General features: G+C 34.6%; 4 protein-coding genes across 8 annotated transcripts; 2 read left to right on the top strand and 2 right to left on the bottom strand.

The window, feature by feature from the left end:
• Positions 1-541: 541 nt before the first annotated feature.
• On the bottom strand, positions 542-6,171 carry LOC144849823 (uncharacterized). The gene is made up of 9 exons (XM_078706899.1): positions 6,009-6,171; positions 5,511-5,589; positions 4,560-4,695; positions 3,381-3,536; positions 3,049-3,150; positions 2,264-2,408; positions 1,699-1,876; positions 1,137-1,334; positions 542-1,001 (listed from the first exon to the last, which is right to left on the bottom strand). The coding sequence occupies exons 1-9, from the start codon at positions 6,086-6,088 to the stop codon at positions 879-881; spliced, it is 1,197 nt and encodes a 398-aa protein (XP_078563025.1). The 5' UTR covers positions 6,089-6,171; the 3' UTR covers positions 542-878.
• A 70-nt stretch (positions 6,172-6,241) lies between these two features.
• LOC144849827 (large ribosomal subunit protein uL3m-like) lies at positions 6,242-10,593 on the top strand. The gene is made up of 8 exons (XM_078706904.1): positions 6,242-6,366; positions 6,817-7,069; positions 7,802-7,915; positions 8,289-8,388; positions 8,944-9,004; positions 9,543-9,654; positions 9,752-9,829; positions 10,366-10,593. The coding sequence occupies exons 1-8, from the start codon at positions 6,242-6,244 to the stop codon at positions 10,591-10,593; spliced, it is 1,071 nt and encodes a 356-aa protein (XP_078563030.1).
• A 454-nt stretch (positions 10,594-11,047) lies between these two features.
• LOC144849849 (large ribosomal subunit protein mL52-like) lies at positions 11,048-14,366 on the top strand. 3 transcript variants are annotated; one of them, XM_078706938.1, is made up of 5 exons: positions 11,048-11,137; positions 12,364-12,494; positions 13,161-13,228; positions 13,315-13,379; positions 13,954-14,366. In XM_078706938.1, the coding sequence occupies exons 1-5, from the start codon at positions 11,060-11,062 to the stop codon at positions 14,098-14,100; spliced, it is 489 nt and encodes a 162-aa protein (XP_078563064.1). In that variant the 5' UTR covers positions 11,048-11,059; the 3' UTR covers positions 14,101-14,366. The 3 variants fall into 3 exon arrangements, with proteins under 3 accessions (XP_078563064.1, XP_078563065.1, XP_078563066.1); XM_078706939.1 differs by lacking the exon at positions 11,048-11,137 and adding an exon at positions 11,151-11,170; XM_078706940.1 differs by lacking the exon at positions 11,048-11,137 and adding an exon at positions 11,266-11,393.
• On the bottom strand, positions 14,330-20,105 carry LOC144849803 (nudC domain-containing protein 1-like). Of its 3 annotated transcripts, XM_078706871.1 has the most exons (10): positions 20,091-20,105; positions 19,274-19,411; positions 18,472-18,626; positions 18,154-18,342; positions 17,358-17,562; positions 16,502-16,684; positions 16,133-16,343; positions 15,477-15,621; positions 15,249-15,380; positions 14,330-14,918 (listed from the first exon to the last, which is right to left on the bottom strand). In XM_078706871.1, exons 2-10 carry the CDS (start codon positions 19,386-19,388, stop codon positions 14,454-14,456), a joined length of 1,800 nt encoding a protein of 599 aa, XP_078562997.1. In that variant the 5' UTR covers positions 19,389-19,411; positions 20,091-20,105; the 3' UTR covers positions 14,330-14,453. The 3 variants fall into 3 exon arrangements, with proteins under 3 accessions (XP_078562997.1, XP_078562996.1, XP_078562998.1); XM_078706870.1 differs by lacking the exon at positions 20,091-20,105 and having other exon boundaries at positions 19,274-19,422; XM_078706872.1 differs by lacking the exon at positions 20,091-20,105 and having other exon boundaries at positions 16,133-16,347; positions 16,509-16,684; positions 19,274-19,422.
• Between the last annotated feature and the right edge of the window lie 172 nt (positions 20,106-20,277).

The following is a 20,277-nucleotide window of genomic DNA, read 5'->3' as shown; positions in this document are numbered from 1 at the left end:
GTATAGCTGTCTGCACAACACATTTTTTTGTCCCAAAGTTTGATAGTGAAGACAGAGCTTTACATACATTTGAATGGCATGAAAACAGAACCACAGTGATATACTGCTGATGGTGAGGAAATCTGTGAATGAGGTAAAGCTGCCCCAACTGTGAATCGATCTGGAATCTTCTGCTTGCTAGGCAGACATTTCATCTTGTAGTTCAAGATTATTGTGAGATTCGAGCCTTACACATGGTGAATGAGTGACCATCCACTTGCCAATATCGATGTTATTTGTTTGCATCCCAGTGGTGCAAAAGTTGAATATGTTCAATAACTTGGAAGAGTTTAACAAACAATTTACAGTATTTGTTATACGGGGGCGTTTATTCAAATAAATACAGTATCTTATATCTCTGAATAAGGATACTGTAGTGTTGCACTGTTTAGTGTTTTAGTGATATAATGTGAAATGGGTAATGACTTATTATGAGCAGTAGTTGTCAGTACTGTACATTTTGTAATGAAATAGTTGTTGAAAAATAACAAGCAGAAACATATACGATATAAAATATTTATTTAATCATGTCATGATTTGTTGTTACAAAAATAACATAATATTGTTTTGAAAAGGACTGTTTAATAATTTAAAATTGAATTTCTTGTCTGGGGTTTCAGCAGTACATATAAACAATCAAAGACATGCTCATATCAAGGAGAACTTTGGGGACTTGATTGAATACCACCACATGAAACTTGAAGTTCCTGTCTACAACATTTGCTGTGATAACTGCAAACAGTAGACCTAGTATCACCACAATTAATCTGTCCTCACCCTCTGATTTATATATGTGATACATGGTATGATTTTTACTGCCCTCTCACTGCTGGCGGATGCTATCGCTTCCCTTGGCGTGCTGCTTTAAATTTGGAAACCCTCTTCTGAGGTTGATCAGTTGAGTCTTGTGCTGTCATGTTTTTAGTTTCTGGTTTTCGTTCAACTACAGATCCGGTAAAAACCTATATAGAATATATTTACTGTATTACAATACAATTGAAATACCTTAATAGAGTCACAATGTAAACATTTTTGACAATAATACTACCGATTATAAAAGAAACAATAAAAAGAGAGCGTTATGAAAAGCAATTTACCGAAGTTGGAGCTGGCTTTGGTTGTCTTGGAGGAGACTCTTTTACAACTTCTTTAGTCTCCAGTTTTCCATAACTGCTCTGTTTCTTTAAGATTGACTTCACTGCACCAGAAGACTTTCCTTCATCTGGAGAGGACTGGACAAGCTTGTAAATATCTCTTGGTGACTGTATCATTTCCGATTCAGATGTTTCTGGAATCTGAAATTTTAATTTTCTGTCTTAATTATCACACATTTAGGGTTTACATATTTTTTTTTTCTCTTTTTCTGAAAATGCTTTGTCAGGGATGTTTTAGTGTTTCTTGAATTTATTATTTTACACCGTATAATACTATATGACACAATCTAGACAGAAATCAGCACTAACATCATATTCTTCAGGTCATAATGGTATAATCTTTTTCTGTGCGCAAAATTCCAACGTGCGGATCAAAGTGATGAGTTCATATCTAGTTAAATTTTTAATGTTTGCATGTTTATGTCTTGTCATATTGTATTTTTGTGAGGGTCCATAATGATCAGCTTCGGCTGGATGGACCACCCTCGTAAAAAAAAAAACATACCTCTGTTTTAGATGAACTGCTGTGTTGAAATGTAATCTTGTTTACTGAATTGTCAGACTTATCCTTCCACTGAACAGATTTATTTTTAGTTCCATAAGCAGGATTGTCACTCTCCTCATCTAAATCATCTGAATCAAAATCATCATCATCCATCTCATTTTCATCAAAATCAGACATCCTAAAACAGGTGAAACATTTATGTTGTATATTGTCAATACAGTCTTAACAGGTGATAATTCATATATCCACAACCACTAGAACTGGAACTAGTACACCAATACAGACTCCTACTCATCACAAACTATAGGATGTACTTGGTCTGAACTAGACTTGCCACAAGTCTGTAGATATTGTCTTTTTTTATGTTAGTCCATTCAATCAGTTAGTTTCTGATGAAACGCCATGTGTGCCAAAATATTTATCCTTTTCCCAAGACGAAATACAGTGTAGAATCTAAACCAAGTTTGAAACTACAGGTATGGTTATACTTATTTTACAACTCCCTGGTTATACAATAGTCCTTATCAGGTATGCTACAATTTGTAATAATATGATATTGACTAACATTGCCAGCTCATCAAATTCCTCTTCTTGTTTCTCTAAGGCATCAAGTCTGGCCAACAAGGCTGCTTCCATCTCCTCCATTCTCTTCTGTTTTCTTGTTTTCTCTTCATTGTCTGAATTTTGTTCCTTGCCTTTATTTGGTTTTTCTGTTGTTAGACAGATATATTTAATCAGTTGCAATTACATTTGCTGTTTTTTAACACAGTATAAAACACACAATTTTAGGTGGATAAAAAAGAAGAATCAGTTGTCTTTTAGAATCTAGGATAGTTCTACTGTGACTTCTCGATCATTGGATCATGTTCCTGATATTCAAGTCATTCTTCCAGGTCCATATGGAAAAAAACATTCTGAAAATGTATTACTTAGGCTCTATTACTAAAGCCCTATCTCTGTCTGTCTGTGTTTATTCAGAGACTAGGGGTTGCACGGTCTTCAAACTTGGTGTGTGGGTGCAGCTCGGTATAAGAAAGAATGAGCTTGTGTTCGTCAGGTCGTCAAGGTGAAAGGTCAACTTTTAAATTTACAATTCAATCATTTTGCAGAAATTTAATGATGCTTCCATGTTTCGATACCCTTCGGTTAATGTTTTTCATTGACGCTATTTTTCATAAATAAGGTTCTCGACGCACGTAATTAAAATTGTTCATAATGATTGCGCATGCGAAGATTGATTTGTTTACAAAGTGGGTGGAGCTTGCGTGTTGCATGTTGGGAAATAGCGCTAAAGTTAAGGTTTACATGCTCCTGTGAAAACTCCCAAATGTGTTTGATTTATTTACTCACCATCAGTTTTACTCTTTTCTGCTGGTGATTGTTGTTTTTCACATTTTCTTCTTTCAGCTGTTAAATTTGGTTTTGTAGCAATTCGCTTTTTTTTTCTTTCCTCTGAAACATAAAATAATAATATTTACATATTGATTATACATAAGTAACACAGTAAGTAAGTAGGTAAGTATAGTAAGTAAGTGAACAGTATCTTCCTTTGTATACTACAGTATAGTTTTAAATTTGCCAAAGTTCCCATCGAGCATCATGATCATTCCATATGGTTTACATTTATGGGTTTGTGAATTTTAAAGGTAATAGCATGTTATAAGATGACAAATCCTAATAACCTCTCCATTTAGCTTCTTTCTCTTCATCATACTCTTCCCTGATGTCCACAAGACCACTCATACTAGATGTCTCAGCCTTAAAATCAGCTGTAAAGCCTAGTCTGGCTTCCAGTAACTCTTTCTGTTTCTGAAGGTCTTTTATCATCTTTTGAACATCTAGTAAAAAAAAGTATTATACTGTAATAATGTATGTATTTGTGTAATGTATTATTTTATCTCACTCAGAATCTTCTTTATGTTTGGATGATCTTAAGTCATGTGACCAGGGAAACACTTTGAAACAGTACTTGCAGAAGGCTTTAGTGAGTTCTAGAACTTAAGACTCTGGTCATAGACATGGACCATTTATCTGTAATTTAAAGTTTAACATAGATATTATTTATCAGTAATTTAAAGTTTAACATAGATATTGTTTATCAGTAATTTAAAGTTTAACGTAGATACTATTTATCAGTAATTTAAAGTTTAACATAGATATTATTTATCTGTAATATAAAGTTTAACATAGATATTATTTATCAGTAATTTAAAGTTTAACATAGATATTATTTATCAGTAATTTAAAGTTTAACGTAGATAGTGTTTATCAGTAATTTAAAGTTTAACAGTTCACACTAAGGCTATGGCCACTAGTCATACTAATGGTTAGCAATGCTATCAACTGCCTTTTCACATGCAAATTCACTAGACAACCAACAACTGATGTTCAGGTAATTTAAGTGCAAGATCCTGATAAATTGCAGTTACCAAAAAAACCCAAACCTGATTGGTTAATCAAGATCTAGCATGAAAGAAATGTGATTGGTTCCACCAATTTGAATTACAATGCACTAGTATCACTATTGAACCTAAAGGGGTGGGTTTGAATCCAATGCAGTCGCATTGCTTGTATCCTTGGGTAAGTCAATTTATTTATGTTTGCCTCTCTCTACCCGAGTGTACAATGGTATTGTACCTGGTAAGGTCACGACACAACTTTAAGCTGATTACTAGTTGCATTATGGGAGTATGTTTCCATATGTGTTTGATCCAAAAATGACCACCTGGGTAATAATACGTACAGAACTTTCAGAGGTTTCACAACATTAGGCATTTTATAAATACAGAATATTATTATTATTCTAGAGCATCAGCAATATTTATGCCTTACGATCATCATCATCCTAGTATACCACCTACGTTCAATCCTTCTCTGTGCTATTCCACAGGCCTGTGTTGTTGACCTCTCCACAAACCAGTTATCACCAAGCAGAACTGTTATCTCATTTGTGTGTATCAATTGCCCAGGCATGAATGCCATAGGCCCAAATGGCACCTGCATACAAAAAACACAATACATATTTTCATATTATGCATATACAGCAGTACAGTAGTTCTTATCAGGAGTGAGTTAATACTCGTATTGACTGCCTCCTTTCTTGGGTGTGTTGATGTGTTAGTCATATGGTTGAAATTATTTATAGTGGTACTGTCTATAACGTGTTGTGGTAGTGCGTTCCATTTGCCTATGATTCTTGGTTCAAAAAAGTGTGTCTTGTTTTGTTTGGCTATTTATGAATAATAGGCCTAATAATATAGATTTATATAGCGCACATACCACTCAAGAGTGCCCAAGGATGAACTTTATGAAAAAATATAATCTGTTCTGGGTCAGCTATAGTTATATAGATATTGATGAGAGCTGAAGAAGATTATTGATAACTAAAGTAACTAAAAAGAAATTAGTTTGAGGAAGTTGACAGCGTGTCAATGAAACGTCACAAGGTATTTATACCATTTAGGAGTGTATTTTTTTTGGTTCAATAAAAAAGTAATAATTTTTCAGTTTATTAAATACATTATATTATATATACATATATTATATACTTATGCAATTGTCAATTGAATGACGCACTATACAACCCACAAGAGAGGTGCATCATTTGTCCAATGTGTGTCATACCTTATGTATACCATGACGCATAATTAGTGATGGACCTTTTACAGTTAACAATGACGCACCATTGACAGTCATTTTGTGATGACGGTCCCTGCATAATTAATTATTTGTAAATAATGGGCCTCTCCCAGCAGGGGTCATAATAGGGTCATATAGTGTGTCATACAATAACAACAAAAAGTGCATTATACCATAACTTGATGGGTCACTTTGTCTGGCAATGTTTTTAGACGTTCTTCTAAAGTTTCATAATCACTTTTGAATGATTCCCTGTAAAAAGTAATAGATGGTATGTGGTTTTATGCATGAGGTAATTGTATTTAAGAAGATAGCATGACATGACACTCAACTCACTCAGACGGCAGCCGTACGCCAAACGAATCGCCCTCCCCTCCCCTAGACTACAGTAGGCCTAAGTAGTAATAGTAGTTAGACCTACTAGGCTGGAGGCCCTAGTCTAGCCTAGATAGTAGACTAGTAGTAGTACTGTCCTGGCGTAGTAGTACCCGTCCTGGCCCTCTCTATCTAGCCTACTGGCTAGATAGAGAGGGCCAGGACGGGGCCACGTCCACCAGGCTAGCTAGGCTAGGCCTAGCCTAGCTAGAAAATGGGCTATTGCTTGAATTTAATGGCTTTTTAATGGCTAGATTTAAGGCAAAAATAATCTAAATTGTATATAAAATACTCACCATTGTTGTAACTTGGAAAGTGTTTCTTGAAATGCCTTTATTTGCTCTTCTTCGAGCCTTGTTATCTTCGATGAATTCATCACGCTGGTTTCTATTCTTGCAAAAATAACAAACCGTGACCTATTGAAAAATAACGCTGCGTCCTATTGGTTTAAAGTTTATTTGTTGTTAAAAAGTGACCAATGACAGATCAGATTATAGAAGTTCAGGAATCAGGATAACCAGTCAACAAAATGGCTGCCTCCGTGTCCGTCATGCCGTTTTTACGGAGGAGCTGCACATTTCTTAAATGTTTTCCAACTTACGCCGTACGAATACAATGTGCATCTAGAAAACCATGGGAACCTCCGAAACATCCGTATGTTCAAATATTAGTACATTTATTGTTTAATTTAATAAGCATAGGCCTATAGAAGGTACATTTTATAAGACGTCGAGCTCCCGAGCTAGCTAGGCCTAAAGTTATTGTTTTTTGTACAAATAAGAAAGGTTGCCTGCCCGAGTGCCGCAGCTGACGTGGAATGGCTACGAGGTCGTTTCGGCCAAAGACATTTCGACCAGTCAGTAGTCGTTTTGTCTTGTTTTGGTCTTGACAACTAACAAACTATAAACAATTTATGGCTTATTATTAATTTAAAAGTATGTAAAAAGTAAAATTTAATTTATTTATTTTTAATTAACTAGCCTAGGCTAGGTTGGGCCTAGGCCTAGCCTATATTTCTTGAATTGAGAACTAGGCCTAGGCTACTCTAGGCTATCCTATAATTTGATTTTTTTTTAAATTGTTTTTGATCGATATTTTTATCAGGATTGATTACTTGGCAACCAGACCACTTGATACAACTATTTATGAAAATGACATTACAAAAGAAAATGAAGAATTATTAAAAGAGTGGAACATAAAAAAGCACCAGTATGACACAAGTCCACTGAAGGAAGCACCGTGGGAAAAAGGCGAATGGGTACCGAAATCAAAGAGAACGGGTTTAGTTGGAATGAAACTTGGAATGATGAGACTATGGAATAAAGAGGGCGAACCATTAGCAACGACCGTAGTTCAGGTATTGCATTACTTAAAGATGTATTGTCCTTTTGACTAATTCCAAAAAAATTTAAAAAAAATGATTTTCCAGACGAAATGTAATCAAATTAATTTACCTGTTAATTATGTAAACTTGTTGTTTTTGGCTCAAATTTTCGACTTAAAGTGAATAACTTTAATATTACTTTTTTTGATATGGCCAACTTAAATTTAGAATATTTTCACCTTTTTTGTGTTTCAAAGGACAATACATCTTTAATACTAGAAATCAGGAAAGGCAACTTAACCTCAAAACTTTCAGTAATACAAAGCACTTAACCCATTCTGTACATCCATATAATTTGCTTGCAGAATATCATTGGCATGATACAGTAGGCCTACCTTTGATTTACATCTATGCTTATATAGCGCCCTCTATAATTACAGAGAAGGCGGTAGTGATTATATTTGTCGCATTATGCAGAAAAAATGTCTTGACCAGTGGCATAACAGCTATGAGCACGTACTGGCTTATGGGGGCCCCTGAGTAGTGCCCAGAGAAAAAAACAGCCATTAAAATAGGCCTATGTTGAAAAAGGCTAAAAATGGCCGAAGCCTGTTACGCCACTTGTCTTGACCCGTACTGTAGCAGTGCCAACTTAATCAAAAATAGTGTTTTTATTTCATATTTTTATAAACAATAATAAAAAAAATGTATTCTTGTTTGTTATAGTAACATCTTTATTTGATTTTGTGTGCATTTGTTTTCCAGGTTTTAGAAAACACCGTACTAAAGTATGAAAGCCCACAGGAGTATAAATATAGTTCAAAGCGTGGAAACTACGCTGCATTAACAGTTGGGTCCAAAAACATACCACCGGATTCTGTAAGTAGAATGATCTATACAAATTATAATTAATTAATATTAATATAATATTTATAATTAGACAGTTATATTATTGTGTATGTAGTATTCAATAGAATCTATCCTTTATAATAATTTATTTAATAAATATTCAATGTAATATTCTTGTACCGTGCCTTTGTCAGTGCTTATTAAACTCAACGATATGTGCTGGGTGGGTACACATCCACCTTCAAAGTCTTCTACCCAGCCTAAGCTTGTTTTAAGGCTTTATACCCAGCCTAATTTCAACACTGGATACCGTATCCAATATTTGTTTGTAATTACAACCACCCACCCTCTACATGTCTCTCGCCACATCATTCTAACCCTTGCTTTATCTGTTTTATTTCAGCGTGACAGAAGCTATATCGAACTGTTTAAAGGAACAGGTGTCCCTGTTAAAGATTTTTTGGCAACATTTACGATATCTGAAAATGCCAAGCTTCAACCAGGTAGCCTTATTTTTATTGTGTATGAGAATTACCAATGAAGGAAAAGTAGGTTTCTTACTGGCTGTTTGTTGTCATATGACTCTAAATCATTCCACTTCCACTTCATTTCCACTGGTTCATTGACCAACCAATCAGAACACAATGCAGGGCCTTTATTTCAGAAGATGACGTGTCAGTCCTCAAGTCGTTAGTCGCGGGAACTTTAAGCTGACGTGGAATAGGCGTTGTAGTAGTTTTAGATATTTGTTTAGTAGCACTCATTTTTTTTTACAATCGACTTCCTATTTTACTTTTATTTGATTGTAGAAGCTGTTTAAAACTTACGTTCAGTTTATTTCATCCTTTAACTTACTTTTGGGAGTTCGATAAGTTTTAGCTTTGACGGAGCTCAGTAACAGTACGTCGTCATTTACATAGCGCCCTCAACATGATGGATATCATATATGATGGATATCACTACTAATATCACTACCATATTTGGGCACATCATACTTGTTTTTGTCAAGCTAGTTTGATAGTGTAAACAGGGCTTAACAATGATTGATTTATTTTCAGGTACACCTTTGTTTGCATCACATTTTAGACCTGGAATGAAAATTGATGTTTGTGGGAAAACGTGAGTTCTACAATAAACCTCTAAATATACATAGGAGCCATGTCATTTTTTGTACTTTTTAAACTGTTTTTGCAACTATTTAGCAAGCTTTTCTTTTTTTATTGTAATCATACACACTGTTTATCATAAACTTTTACTGAAATTATACATTATAGCAGTAAAAAAACGTAGTTACTGCAGTAACTGCAGGAGATTAATTAAAAATGATCCCTTATTTATCGTCTTCTTGTTAACATCATTTCCAAGACCCACTCCAATCCAATTATTTTCTGTTTTCTTCCTTTGAAGTTTGCATGGCGAAATCAATATGTTGATATAAAGTTTGCTGTACATCACATATATATATATATAGAGTTCTGAAAACAACTTAAGTTCTTTGACGTTTCGATCAATATAATTTGATCGTCATGAGTCACTCATGAGGACAATCAAAGTAAACTTTATATCAACATGTTTTCTACCTGTTACTTATATCTTCTTCCCTCACCCACTATCATGTGGTAAATAAACAACAATTATTATCATTTATTTTTTGTAGGAAAGCCAAGGGTTTTCAAGGTGTGATGAAACGATGGGGTTTCAAAGGGCAGCCAGCCTCCCATGGAGCTACTAAGACACATAGAAGAATCGGTGGTTTAGGAGGTGGAGGGGTAGGTACAATTCTCCCATAAGGACTTGTATAAAATGATTTTAAATTTCCAATGCTAAACATTATATAATATATTACATTTTTTTATGATGTTCTAGTCACCCAGTCGAGTCTGGCCTGGGAAGAAGATGCCGGGGATGATGGGAGATAGATGGAGGTGGAAGTATAATTTACAGGTAAGCATTGTCATTTTTATCATCTTCGTTCCTTTCTCCTAATTTTGAACTTTATTTCCACTTTCATCATCTTCATCACTATGTCCACATTTAGAGTTGGTGGAGTCCACTACATAATTATTTTTATTTATTTACAATCTTTAAAAAGGATAAACCATGCAGATTCTTCATTAAAAAGTATGGTTCAAACAAAATACTTGAAAACACAATATTGGAATTTTCTTTTTCACTGGTGATTTGGATATCAGGAAACAATACTCTATGAAGAACTGTACAATGAAGCATCATGTATTGTTAAATTGCCTTTGATATAAGATGGTGCAAATAAATTGATGAAATGATTTTTGTAAAAAAATTCCCCAATTCAGCTTTTGTGTCTGCTACGGATTTTTATTTACCTTTGAATTGTTTTGATGCTTTTTATTCAATTGTCATAAAGATACCGAGATATATATAATAGATATTGTTCTCACAATGAATATTTTATTACATTGATAGTCTTATAGCTTATTATTATTATTTTTTTCCTTTACCAGATTCTTCGCATTAATACCAAACACAACCTTTTATACATTGCTGGCACTTTCCCTGGATTCAAGTACGATTTTTGCAAGATTAAAGATTCACAAATTACTCCTCTCACGACTGCACCACCCTTCCCAACATTCTCTCCAGATTTGGACGAGCCACTGGATGAAGATCTCTACGCTGATCAAATTTTTAAATTTTCCGATGAGAGTATAAAATATGAAGAGGAAGAATGAAATGACTGTAGTTTTTTTAATTTTAATTTCTTAAAAATCAATTGATTACAAAAGAACATCACCACATTGTAATGAAATATTGACTGATAGAATAGCATAGTATTTGTTTGAATCATCGCACTAATTTACGATTATTCCGCACTTCTACTAAATGATATGACACTAGGCAATCTTCACACTATTCAGTTTTTCTTGTTGTGTTGTACAAGAATTGGTTGCCGCACGTATGATTTTTTTATTTCAGTTTCCTTCTAATTAGGCGGTTGCTATATTCCAGTGAAACAAGCAGATTGTGTGTCACACTATGAAGTACTTTGTCAGTTCAAAATCTTTTGTAAATTATAAACTAAATAACAATACTGCTTTATAAAATACAGTAATTAAATTTGCAAACACATTTTATACTGCGATTTCTTGTTTGCAAATGCAATAAATAAATTGTTTTCCACCCTCTGTATTTTTGCTCATGCCAATAATAATTTGTTTGCCGCCCTCTTTAGTTATACTAAGTCAAGTCACTCGAGCGAAACGCACATGTAAAAAGGTTTGGTTTTGATAGCTCGAGTTTTTTTTTTATGTAAAAAAATGTTTAGATTATTAACCATTTAGGATAAATTAACTGCCACTTCATGTGTCAACTTCCAGAAAATGTGTCGATGTTTGGTTTAGCCCGCCTTAGGCCTAGCCTAAACTAGTGTGTCGTGAATGAATGATCGTTGGAATCCTCCCGACCACCCGGCCCGGCTCGACGACGGCTGGCCGGCCGGCCCTAGCCTACACCGGGCCTATCCTACAAAAATGTAGGCCTAGCTCAAAAGTAGACTAGCTAAATAGTCTAGCGGCCTAGGCCCCTAGCAGCCTAGCCCCAGCCTTTCTTAATTATTAAGCCGACCTCTACTCTAGATAGCTAGGCCAATAAATTATTTAATGAAGTATAAAATGTACTATTAGTATTATTTTTTAGTACTTGGACCTAGTCAGCCTAGCCTAGGCCTTACTAATTACTGAAAACAAAATAAAAAACAATAAATAAAATCACAATAAAATCTATTTACTTTGGTAACATTACAGTAGTTAATGAGTTACAAAATAAAATTTTTATTCTTTAATTAAACATAATATAATACAATTACTATTCAGTATATTTAAAGTGACGAAAACCTGTAAGCAATGTGCCAATGTTATAGGTAAAATCATGGAGGAATATTTCCTCCATCCATGGTAAAATCATGCTTTGCTTTTGAAAATCGAAATACTAAAAACGTAATGGGTTTATAGATTCTGTAAGTAAATGTACGGTGTTATCATTGAGTAAAGTTTGTACGATTTGGAGCTGCGTGCACAATACCATTTCGTAGGGTCCTCCTTGGTTTTGCATGCGCGGTCTTCTCTGTGTATGGTCTTAGCTTTAGAAAAACACCCATCAGAGAGGGCGACATTAAAAAAAAATGTTGATACAAATTTGTTTTCAGTTTGTTTTTGGTTGTTTTCGGTAATTAGACTGACCCTTGGTACCAGGCCTATAGTAATACGTATTAATAAGGTCTACTTTTGAGTTGTGTGGGGTAGCTACCTAGAGCCTCTCTCTAAGGCAGACTGGCTATAAATAGGCTAAATACAGTACAAGCCTAATGTAATGTATGACTAATGTAATAGCCAATGCATAAATTATTTATATCTAGTTTTAAGGGTTGTTAATGTTTAGAGGGTCTTGATTGTTTGGAGAATTTTAACTTAATTTTGATTTATTTTCAAATATTTTATTTTTAGATATTTGTTTGTATTGCAATGGCAGTAGTTTTGTGTCGGTGCTCTAAGTACTTTACTCTGCCATTATTTCAAACAGCTCGTTTTTACCAAACAACTGTTCCTGTTGCAGCTGGGAAAGCTTGGAGAGAAAGGTAGCAATATAATCATGAGTAACTTGTCTAATAGTGTAGAAAATGAAAGTACAACAAATATATATATACTGTAATAATAATGATGTTATCCAAATTCCTTCACTTGCACTGATGAAGGGCTAGTGTTGCCTGAAAGCTCTGCTAACTTTTCTGGCTGTTTTACTTTCTCGTTTTGATTTAGCTTTTCGTTTTTTTTTTGTATCTCCATTGAGATCCAGCCACTGATACTCACAGCATTGTCATTTTTTCAGTAATTTGCCTTTGGATTTATATATACTGTAATACAAATTTCTGGAATCGTATTATTAGTAGTTATAAATTATATAGTGATGGGTTTGAAGATGGGGCTTTTTCCGGGCAACTAAAACTAGGCCATTATACCAAAAAGTAATATAGGCCTACTAGACATTGATCAAATGTTACCCTACTCTGATGTGATTTTGTAATTTGAGTCAAACCAAATACTTTTTTTTGCAAGTATTTTCACTGTACTGTACTGGGTATAAAGTTAAAAAAAATTACGCCAGAGTAAGGCAAACATCTGACCAATTGCTCAACTTCTTGATGCAAAGCTACTGCACAGTAATGGAATTAACATACTCCAGGCAGTGAAATACATCCCATTGTGAATTCACTATTTCAGAATGTATTATATTTTTATTTCAGCCAAGGACATGCAAGAACTGGAAATGAATATGGACCTCTGACTGACCTACCAGATTGGTCATTTGCTGGTATGTACATTATTATCTTCTATATATTATATAGTGCAAAGACATCCTTGATGTGGAACATAATTTTGGCGATTGTTTACTTTCAGATGGACGCCCTGCACCTATGAGTCGTTCAATCCGGCAAAGACAAGAAATTCAGAGTAACATTGCAGTAAGTCAGATTCCTATAAGTAATATACAGAGTTTTTCATTTTAACCACAAATACAGCCAGGCAAATAGAACATTGTGCTAAACAATGAAAAGCCTAGGGTTGAAGCAAGATCGTCCAGACTTGATTTAACCAGAAGTATCAACTTTTCATTTTCACAAGCTATTAATTTTTCTCTTGCACAAAGTCTGAAGCTCTGTCTACACTAACAAACTTTATGTGACAAAAAATGTGATATGCCCATATATGGACATGATGATAGCTTTATAAAGATTTTTGACATCTTGATGCGAGAGATGATCGCGAGGAGACATAATGAAAAACAAGTTGACAATTAGTGTATTTCTTTACGTAGAACGCAACACAAATAATTGCCTGGAGTGCAATGATGCGCAACCCATACACTTAACATACGTTCGTTACCAGGCTTCATGACATCAAGTTGATTAAAAACAGTGAACACTTGCATCAGATCCTTTACTCAAAAGTAAATTGGAGTAGATACATTCTAATATTTCATCATCAAATGCTAGAATAACGTGTATAAGCATAAGCAAATATTACTTTTTCTTATAGGAAAGAGTTCAAATGCTAGGAAATGAGATGTTGACCGCTGTCCAACAAACAAAGGATATGAAGATAATGAAAGAAAGAGAAAAAGAAATATTAGAATCAAAGAAACTGAAGCCAAAGGGATTGAAAGTGAAGCCATCCAGAAGATGAAAGGGGAAAGAAAAAGAAAATGTCAATCAGGGAAATTGATACTGAATATTTTACTGTAAATATTTGTTACATCTTGGTCATAATTTTATCTAAGCTTTTCAGGGGCATGTAAAAAAACATTTTTGTTTACATTGTTAAATAACGTTATGTTTATATTATTCATAAACATTAAGAAAGACACATTGTATGTTTAAGTAGAAAGTGTCGATCACCGATAAGTCGCAAACTGATATAAAAAAAATTAAATGCAACTACAGAGATTCACAGACAGTAGTGTGTTAACTTTAACCAACATGAATGGATATTTTGGCCACCACCTCAAGAGTTCATGTGGTGTCTATTTTGCCATTTCTTCAACCATTCTTTTCTATACATACTTTTACAACATAAAGTTTTTTAGAAGTTAGTACAAAGAGTCTTTGATTAGTAGCTTGCATGCCAAGTATATCATCAGTAACATCTAAACTTATCACCTGCTGTTTAGCAAGTTCATTGACAACACGACCACTTTTTCGATTTCTTAACGGCGATAACGTTGGACTCGGTTGGTGATAGATATAGAGATGTCGAACACAATCGCATAGTACAGCATACGAGGTATCCTGGGAACAGGATGCAAATTTCTTTGATGTTTTAGCTGCCTGTATGTAACCTAGTGCGTTGAATGTTGCGGAGTGTTTCCACGCATTGGACTGCAGTTCATCTGGTGTCACTGATTGCCAGACAATGCCATCAACATCATGACGAAGACAGATGCATGGCATTTGTTTTGGATCAAGGGTCACGTTGAACAGCCACTGGTGACCGCCTAAACTAACCTGGAAGTGCAAAAAAAAAGGTTATTTACCGTCATATTTACATCAATATTCTGTAAGTAACAACTATGAACTCTAAATGCAGATGGTTTATGACATTTGTTTTAGGAATTGCACGTTATTATGTACTAGAATGTATAAACGTATAGTGTGGTCCTGTTTGCAATAAGTTAATTCAGTGCCTTGAATTAACAAGCATGCTCAATTTTGAGTTAGTGTTTACCGATGGATTGACATAGTGAGCTGTAGAGTCGTGTTTGCACGTGACTAAAGAGGAACATTCTTTCCATGCAATGGCAATAAAAATATATTAAAATATACAATTAAACTTGCTTTATTAGTGATCTCGTTCGTATTTCCATCAAACCTTGACATGGATGCATCAGCCTCTGGGCAGGCATCACAATCTTCAAGCTCCTGGGGTGTAATTCCAGGTCTGAATCCCCCAGGATGGGGAGATGGACTCTGCAAGAAAAAGATACATCTTTTATTCGCAATGTCTTTATACTTAAATTAAATACTATACAGAAATTGATATAAAATAAGTAACTATTTTCTTACTAGTTCCTCTGACGTTAAATGTGCTAATTTGTCATGGATGATCCGTGCTTGGTCAGGATCAATTACATAGCGCCCTCTGGAGTTTCCTGTTACTACTTCACTCCACATTGTGCCAATGTCTTTTTTTGCAAGCATCAAATCTAGTCTGAAAAATGTTGGGGGAAAATTAGAAAATTGTTTTATGTCAATGACAAAAAATGGAAAAGAATACAATGCAAGAATGCCTTTTTTTTCAATTGCCCAGTCAAAAGTTACACAGCGACGTATCAGTTATTTTAAGGTTAGTTTAAATACAGCTTCCCACATGACAATCTTTCCTAAAATTGTTACCGTTCTTTCACAAGATTGTCGCAAGCTAGGTCTATTTACCATTCTGTCGAAAAGTGCACTTAAGACAAAAGTTGTTCATTAGGTTAGTTAAAAACCTTTTTTCTAAAATATAGTTTATTTTTCCACAACCAGAAAACTGTTGCAAGCTAGCTAGGCCTATTTAGGATTACTTGCACTGCACTTTAGACAAAGGAAGGTTTATTTCAAACCTCCTACACGGGCTTGGTTACATGTGATTCTGTATCATTGACTTCGATCTCTATGATCAACAACTAGAAAATTGCCTAATTCAGTACCAAGAAATGGCTGATGGTATGTCATCTTACTTTCTATTTTCTACGGTCCATGAACTTGTTTCTACATCTATGTACCTCGGTAGTTCTCCTTTCAGCAATACTATATCATTCTTGATGCTGATCTCAATGTGATCATGTGTCAATCGTATCGTGAGATCATCTTTTGTCGCGTCTTGCGGTATGATGAATGTTACGATGACATCTTCTTGAGTTTGTGTCCATGTGTAAAGCGGTATTTCCTCTTGAAATATTAAAATATTTATTTAATAATAATTTGTTGCAAACCATTTTCTTTTATGAGTAAAGAAAGTATAGTCCTAGTGAATTATTTGAAGTGTCTTTTATAGTAATTATCTTCCATTATCAAAAGAAAAATTGTTAACAAAAGAAAATATTTACCTTTTTGTTCACTTTCTTCTGTATGCCCGTTTGATGTTATTGTCTTAAAAGTGTTCTGAACAACCTCAAAATCTGTTTCGCTTGCCCACACTACAGCGCCACCATTACCGTCAATGGCTGCCATCCATGGAGCACTAGCCCCACTGAACTTCCGTCGACCTACAATCTTTATAGATGCATTTTCTACAAGGAAAAAGGTAAGGAATACTATAAATAACCCATTCATTACAATTATTACAAATTATTATGGCACTTAAAAGCGACAAACAATTTTACTGTAATGATTAAAATGTGTTAAAGGATTTGGTACTGTATCAAAGATATCGATTGCTTAAATTACAGTATTAACTCAAAGGGGAAAAAAAAAATCCCGCGGGCGAGTAAATACAAAACAATTTACTGTCGACAAGAATAAAATCATACATTGACAAAGGGTGAGGATATAGTAAACCGTAAAAGGTAAAAAAAAAGTTTACCTATTAAATAAATATTCCTTGACAATGACATGTTCAGCAAAAAATGTCCTGCTTCAAATGGAACCCACAACCCCCTAAGCACATCACTATGCAAACCAGCCAACAAAACAAGTTAAACTTTGTAATGAATACTGTACCTTAACTGTAGCAGCCATAAATTTTGATACAGTACTGTATTTCTGGACACAACATCATAACAAAATGGGCCATAGATATATAGATGACTGTTTAAAATTAATTATTTAATGGGGTTTGCTTTCATGGGCACAGTTTATCACTAACTTTGGTGGTTAAGGACCACCTTAACTTAGTAAACAACTAAGCCTGAACGCATGCATTGAGAGGACTTGAAGGGTAATAGATTACAACAAATATTCTACCTGCTGTATTAGAAAAAGTAATCCATTCAAGAATAACTTCAAAACTGTCATCTTTCCCTGAACTTGCAGATCCAGACTTTGTTTTCTCCTGCATGTAAAGCAGCAAGCATTCATACACAGGCTCATCCCCATTCAGGGTATGTATCACAGAGTCTAATAGTACAAAAGGCTGACTATCCTCACAAACCGTATCTGAATATAGTACCTATAAAAAAGTAAATTAATCTCTGGGTTTCAGGTATATGATTACTAATTAATGAAATACCAGCCAATCATTTCTCTTTGATGCTACACCAGGTTAGAGTTGGTGCTGGTAGGCCTACAGTACAATTAAATTAATAGAACAGTTCCACATGATAATAGAGAAATCCTATCTAACCATGATGAAAGAAGACTTGTCTCCAAACTTATCTCCATTTAATAATTATAATAAATGGTGCTTATATTGCGCGTTATACAAAGCTTCAATGTGCTTAACAAAAGAATGAAAAGCAGAAAAACTAAATCTGACAAAAAATGTGATGTGATACCATATTTGTGCATATCACTACCATATTTGGGCACATCACACTTTTTGTCACCTAACGTTTGACAGTGTACACAGATCTTTAGAGAAAAAAAAATAGTTATAGTAGGTTTTCAGAGCAGTGTTAAACTGAGTGATTTGACATTCAATGTCCAGTTTAAATCATTTCGCTTTTATGACATAGCAAACTCCTGGTACAGTACATGGTTCAGTAATCCAGAAATAGGTCAAGTAAAGTAAACAAAAACAGATTATTGACTACAAACAAACCTTCCATGGAGTGAGTTCAGCAGTGTCTCTCTCACCAGTTGCCAGAATAATCAAGGTTCCTGTTCCATCTGATAAGATGCAGATCGTTTCAGATGGAAAGGATATCGAGACATTGTGTCTGTGCAAGTTTATCTTCTGATCAAAATCAGGAATTTCAAAAACAATCTCTGGATTATTTAACTGTGTCTCCTAAATTAAAAAAAACAGCAATATTTGTTTAAATATTATACCTGGAAGATTCAAGTGCTAATCTATTTAAATTTACAGATGATGACATAATACAAACATAATGCAAAATATGTCAAAAAGCATACTTACTAAAATCACCCGTAAACGCCTAACATGCCATTTCTCATCAATGTAGTAGACATTGTTTGTATTAAAGATATCCAAGAAAAGGTGGTTGTGCAATCCAAACGCTTTCACGTGTTGGTAGGAATATTGATCGTCACGTAAACGCACGGAATCTATTCCTGAAAAACAAGAACAAGAGAGCAAGATAAACTTAACAATACATGTACTATCTTCAAACATTTTGCGCATGAATAATGAGTTCAGTAGGTTGTATCTCAAGGTAGGCCTGCACCAGTTCATATTAGGTTATTAAATCACACTATAATGCACAGATGATGTGCCCTAAAGACTTTAAAAGTGCAAGGTAGGCCTGCACCAGTTCATATTAGGTTATTAAATCACACTATAATGCAAAGATGATGTGCCCTAAAGACTTTAAAAGTGCAAAGTCAATTGAAATGACTAATTATGAATTGAATTAAACAAAGTATACAGTGACAATACCACATTGAAACACTGATTCTCGATCATCAAAGTTAAGCTTGGTAGAACTTGGATGGGAGAATATCTAGGAAAATTGGGTACTTTCATTTCATATTCAAACAAAGTGGGGGATTGTCTCCTAGTGTGCTGATCTAGGTGGGCTTGCACTGCTTGCTGCCGTGAGTCCTAATAATATTAATAATCAAATTTTCTTTGTTTCCATTAAGCTTGAGGACCTGCTGTATTCTGCCTGTATTATGTAATAGCCCCTTCATTCAAGTTTTTTCAGCAGAAAAAGAATTAGAAAACTATGTATGAACATAATGTACGATTAATTGTTTACCTGACTCTATTGGTAGTGAATAGATGGGCAATGAATCTAATGACAGTTTATACCCATCAAAATTTGGGTCCAGCTGTGTTCGGTCAACACTTAATGTCTCGGTAATTTCTGCCATTATTAAATGTTAACTTGACTTCTCTATAATATATACATAGATGAAAAGAAAATTACAGTATTTAATAAGATATAATATAGTAATAAGATTCTGTATGCCTATATTTAATCAAGGCAACTTAACAACAGGATGCTGAGCTCCAGAGATCAAAGGGTTTATCTGTGGCTGTGATCAAAGGACTGTTTCGAATTCCTATCTTTGCAAGGCGATATCGGTGTCCTGCTGTTGTTGATAGATTGTCTACAGAGTGGGGCCTTTTTTATTCTGACCACATAAAGTCCCAACCCACCAAGAAGAAGAGTTTTCGTAACTAAATTGTTTGCATACTATTTCCCCGTCTGTGTACGCTCTAGGCCAATTGGCAAAGGTAGGACCTAGGCTACTACTAGTATGTCTATACCTCTAACTACTGACATCTCAGTCATCATTATGGGCTAGATAGTATAGCTCTGAATGCCAAACCTAGCTAACTATGCCTACTAGCCTAGGCCTATATATAGTATAGTCAGAATAAATTGCGCACCGCCGCCTGGCGCTGAATTAAAAATTTAACAAACACAGCCACAACAGGCTAAAAAAAACAATGTCACATTGCACTGCACATGATTAATATAGATAATAGAAGTTTATGCGTGACAGATCATACAGACATTTTCCTACTAAACTAGGCCTAGTATGTTGTACAACAAATTGTATTTGTACCCTTTCTTCTTCCTATGGATGCTAATATTAATAATGGATGTGGTGCATGTGTACAATCTGTACTGTATTTCTCGTCACACACCAGCACACACACGTCACCGCCAAATAAAGGGTTATTCCAAATAAGAACGAATGTTGGCTTCTGTTTGGAAGAATACGGTACTAGGGCTAGTAAGTTAACTAAGTA

The sequence above is a fragment of the Antedon bifida genome, chromosome 8 (assembly GCF_963402885.1).
Source record: "Antedon bifida chromosome 8, ecAntBifi1.1, whole genome shotgun sequence".
Classification (NCBI taxonomy): domain Eukaryota; kingdom Metazoa; phylum Echinodermata; class Crinoidea; order Comatulida; family Antedonidae; genus Antedon; species Antedon bifida.
This window is presented reverse-complemented; position numbering and strand designations above follow the sequence as displayed.

Coding starts and splice junctions, on each gene's coding strand:
- LOC144849827 (XM_078706904.1), top strand. CDS start 6,242: ATGGCTGCCTCCGTGTCCGTCATGCCGTTTTTACGGAGGAGCTGCACA. Junction 9,655..9,751: donor GTGGTTTAGGAGGTGGAGGG/GTAGGTACAATT, acceptor ATGATGTTCTAG/TCACCCAGTCGAGTCTGGCC. Junction 9,830..10,365: donor GGTGGAAGTATAATTTACAG/GTAAGCATTGTC, acceptor TTCCTTTACCAG/ATTCTTCGCATTAATACCAA.
- LOC144849823 (XM_078706899.1), bottom strand. CDS start 6,088: ATGAATTCATCGAAGATAACAAGGCTCGAAGAAGAGCAAATAAAGGCA. Junction 1,877..2,263: donor GAATTTGATGAGCTGGCAAT/GTTAGTCAATAT, acceptor CACCTGTTTTAG/GATGTCTGATTTTGATGAAA. Junction 1,002..1,136: donor CAAAGCCAGCTCCAACTTCG/GTAAATTGCTTT, acceptor TATTCTATATAG/GTTTTTACCGGATCTGTAGT.
- LOC144849849 (XM_078706938.1), top strand. CDS start 11,060: ATGCCAATAATAATTTGTTTGCCGCCCTCTTTAGTTATACTAAGTCAA. Junction 11,138..12,363: donor CGAAACGCACATGTAAAAAG/GTTTGGTTTTGA, acceptor TTTTATTTTTAG/ATATTTGTTTGTATTGCAAT. Junction 12,495..13,160: donor GGGAAAGCTTGGAGAGAAAG/GTAGCAATATAA, acceptor TTTTTATTTCAG/CCAAGGACATGCAAGAACTG.
- LOC144849803 (XM_078706871.1), bottom strand. CDS start 19,388: ATGGCAGAAATTACCGAGACATTAAGTGTTGACCGAACACAGCTGGAC. Junction 18,627..19,273: donor TTCACTACCAATAGAGTCAG/GTAAACAATTAA, acceptor CTTGTTTTTCAG/GAATAGATTCCGTGCGTTTA. Junction 15,622..16,132: donor TGGACCGTAGAAAATAGAAA/GTAAGATGACAT, acceptor AACATTTTTCAG/ACTAGATTTGATGCTTGCAA.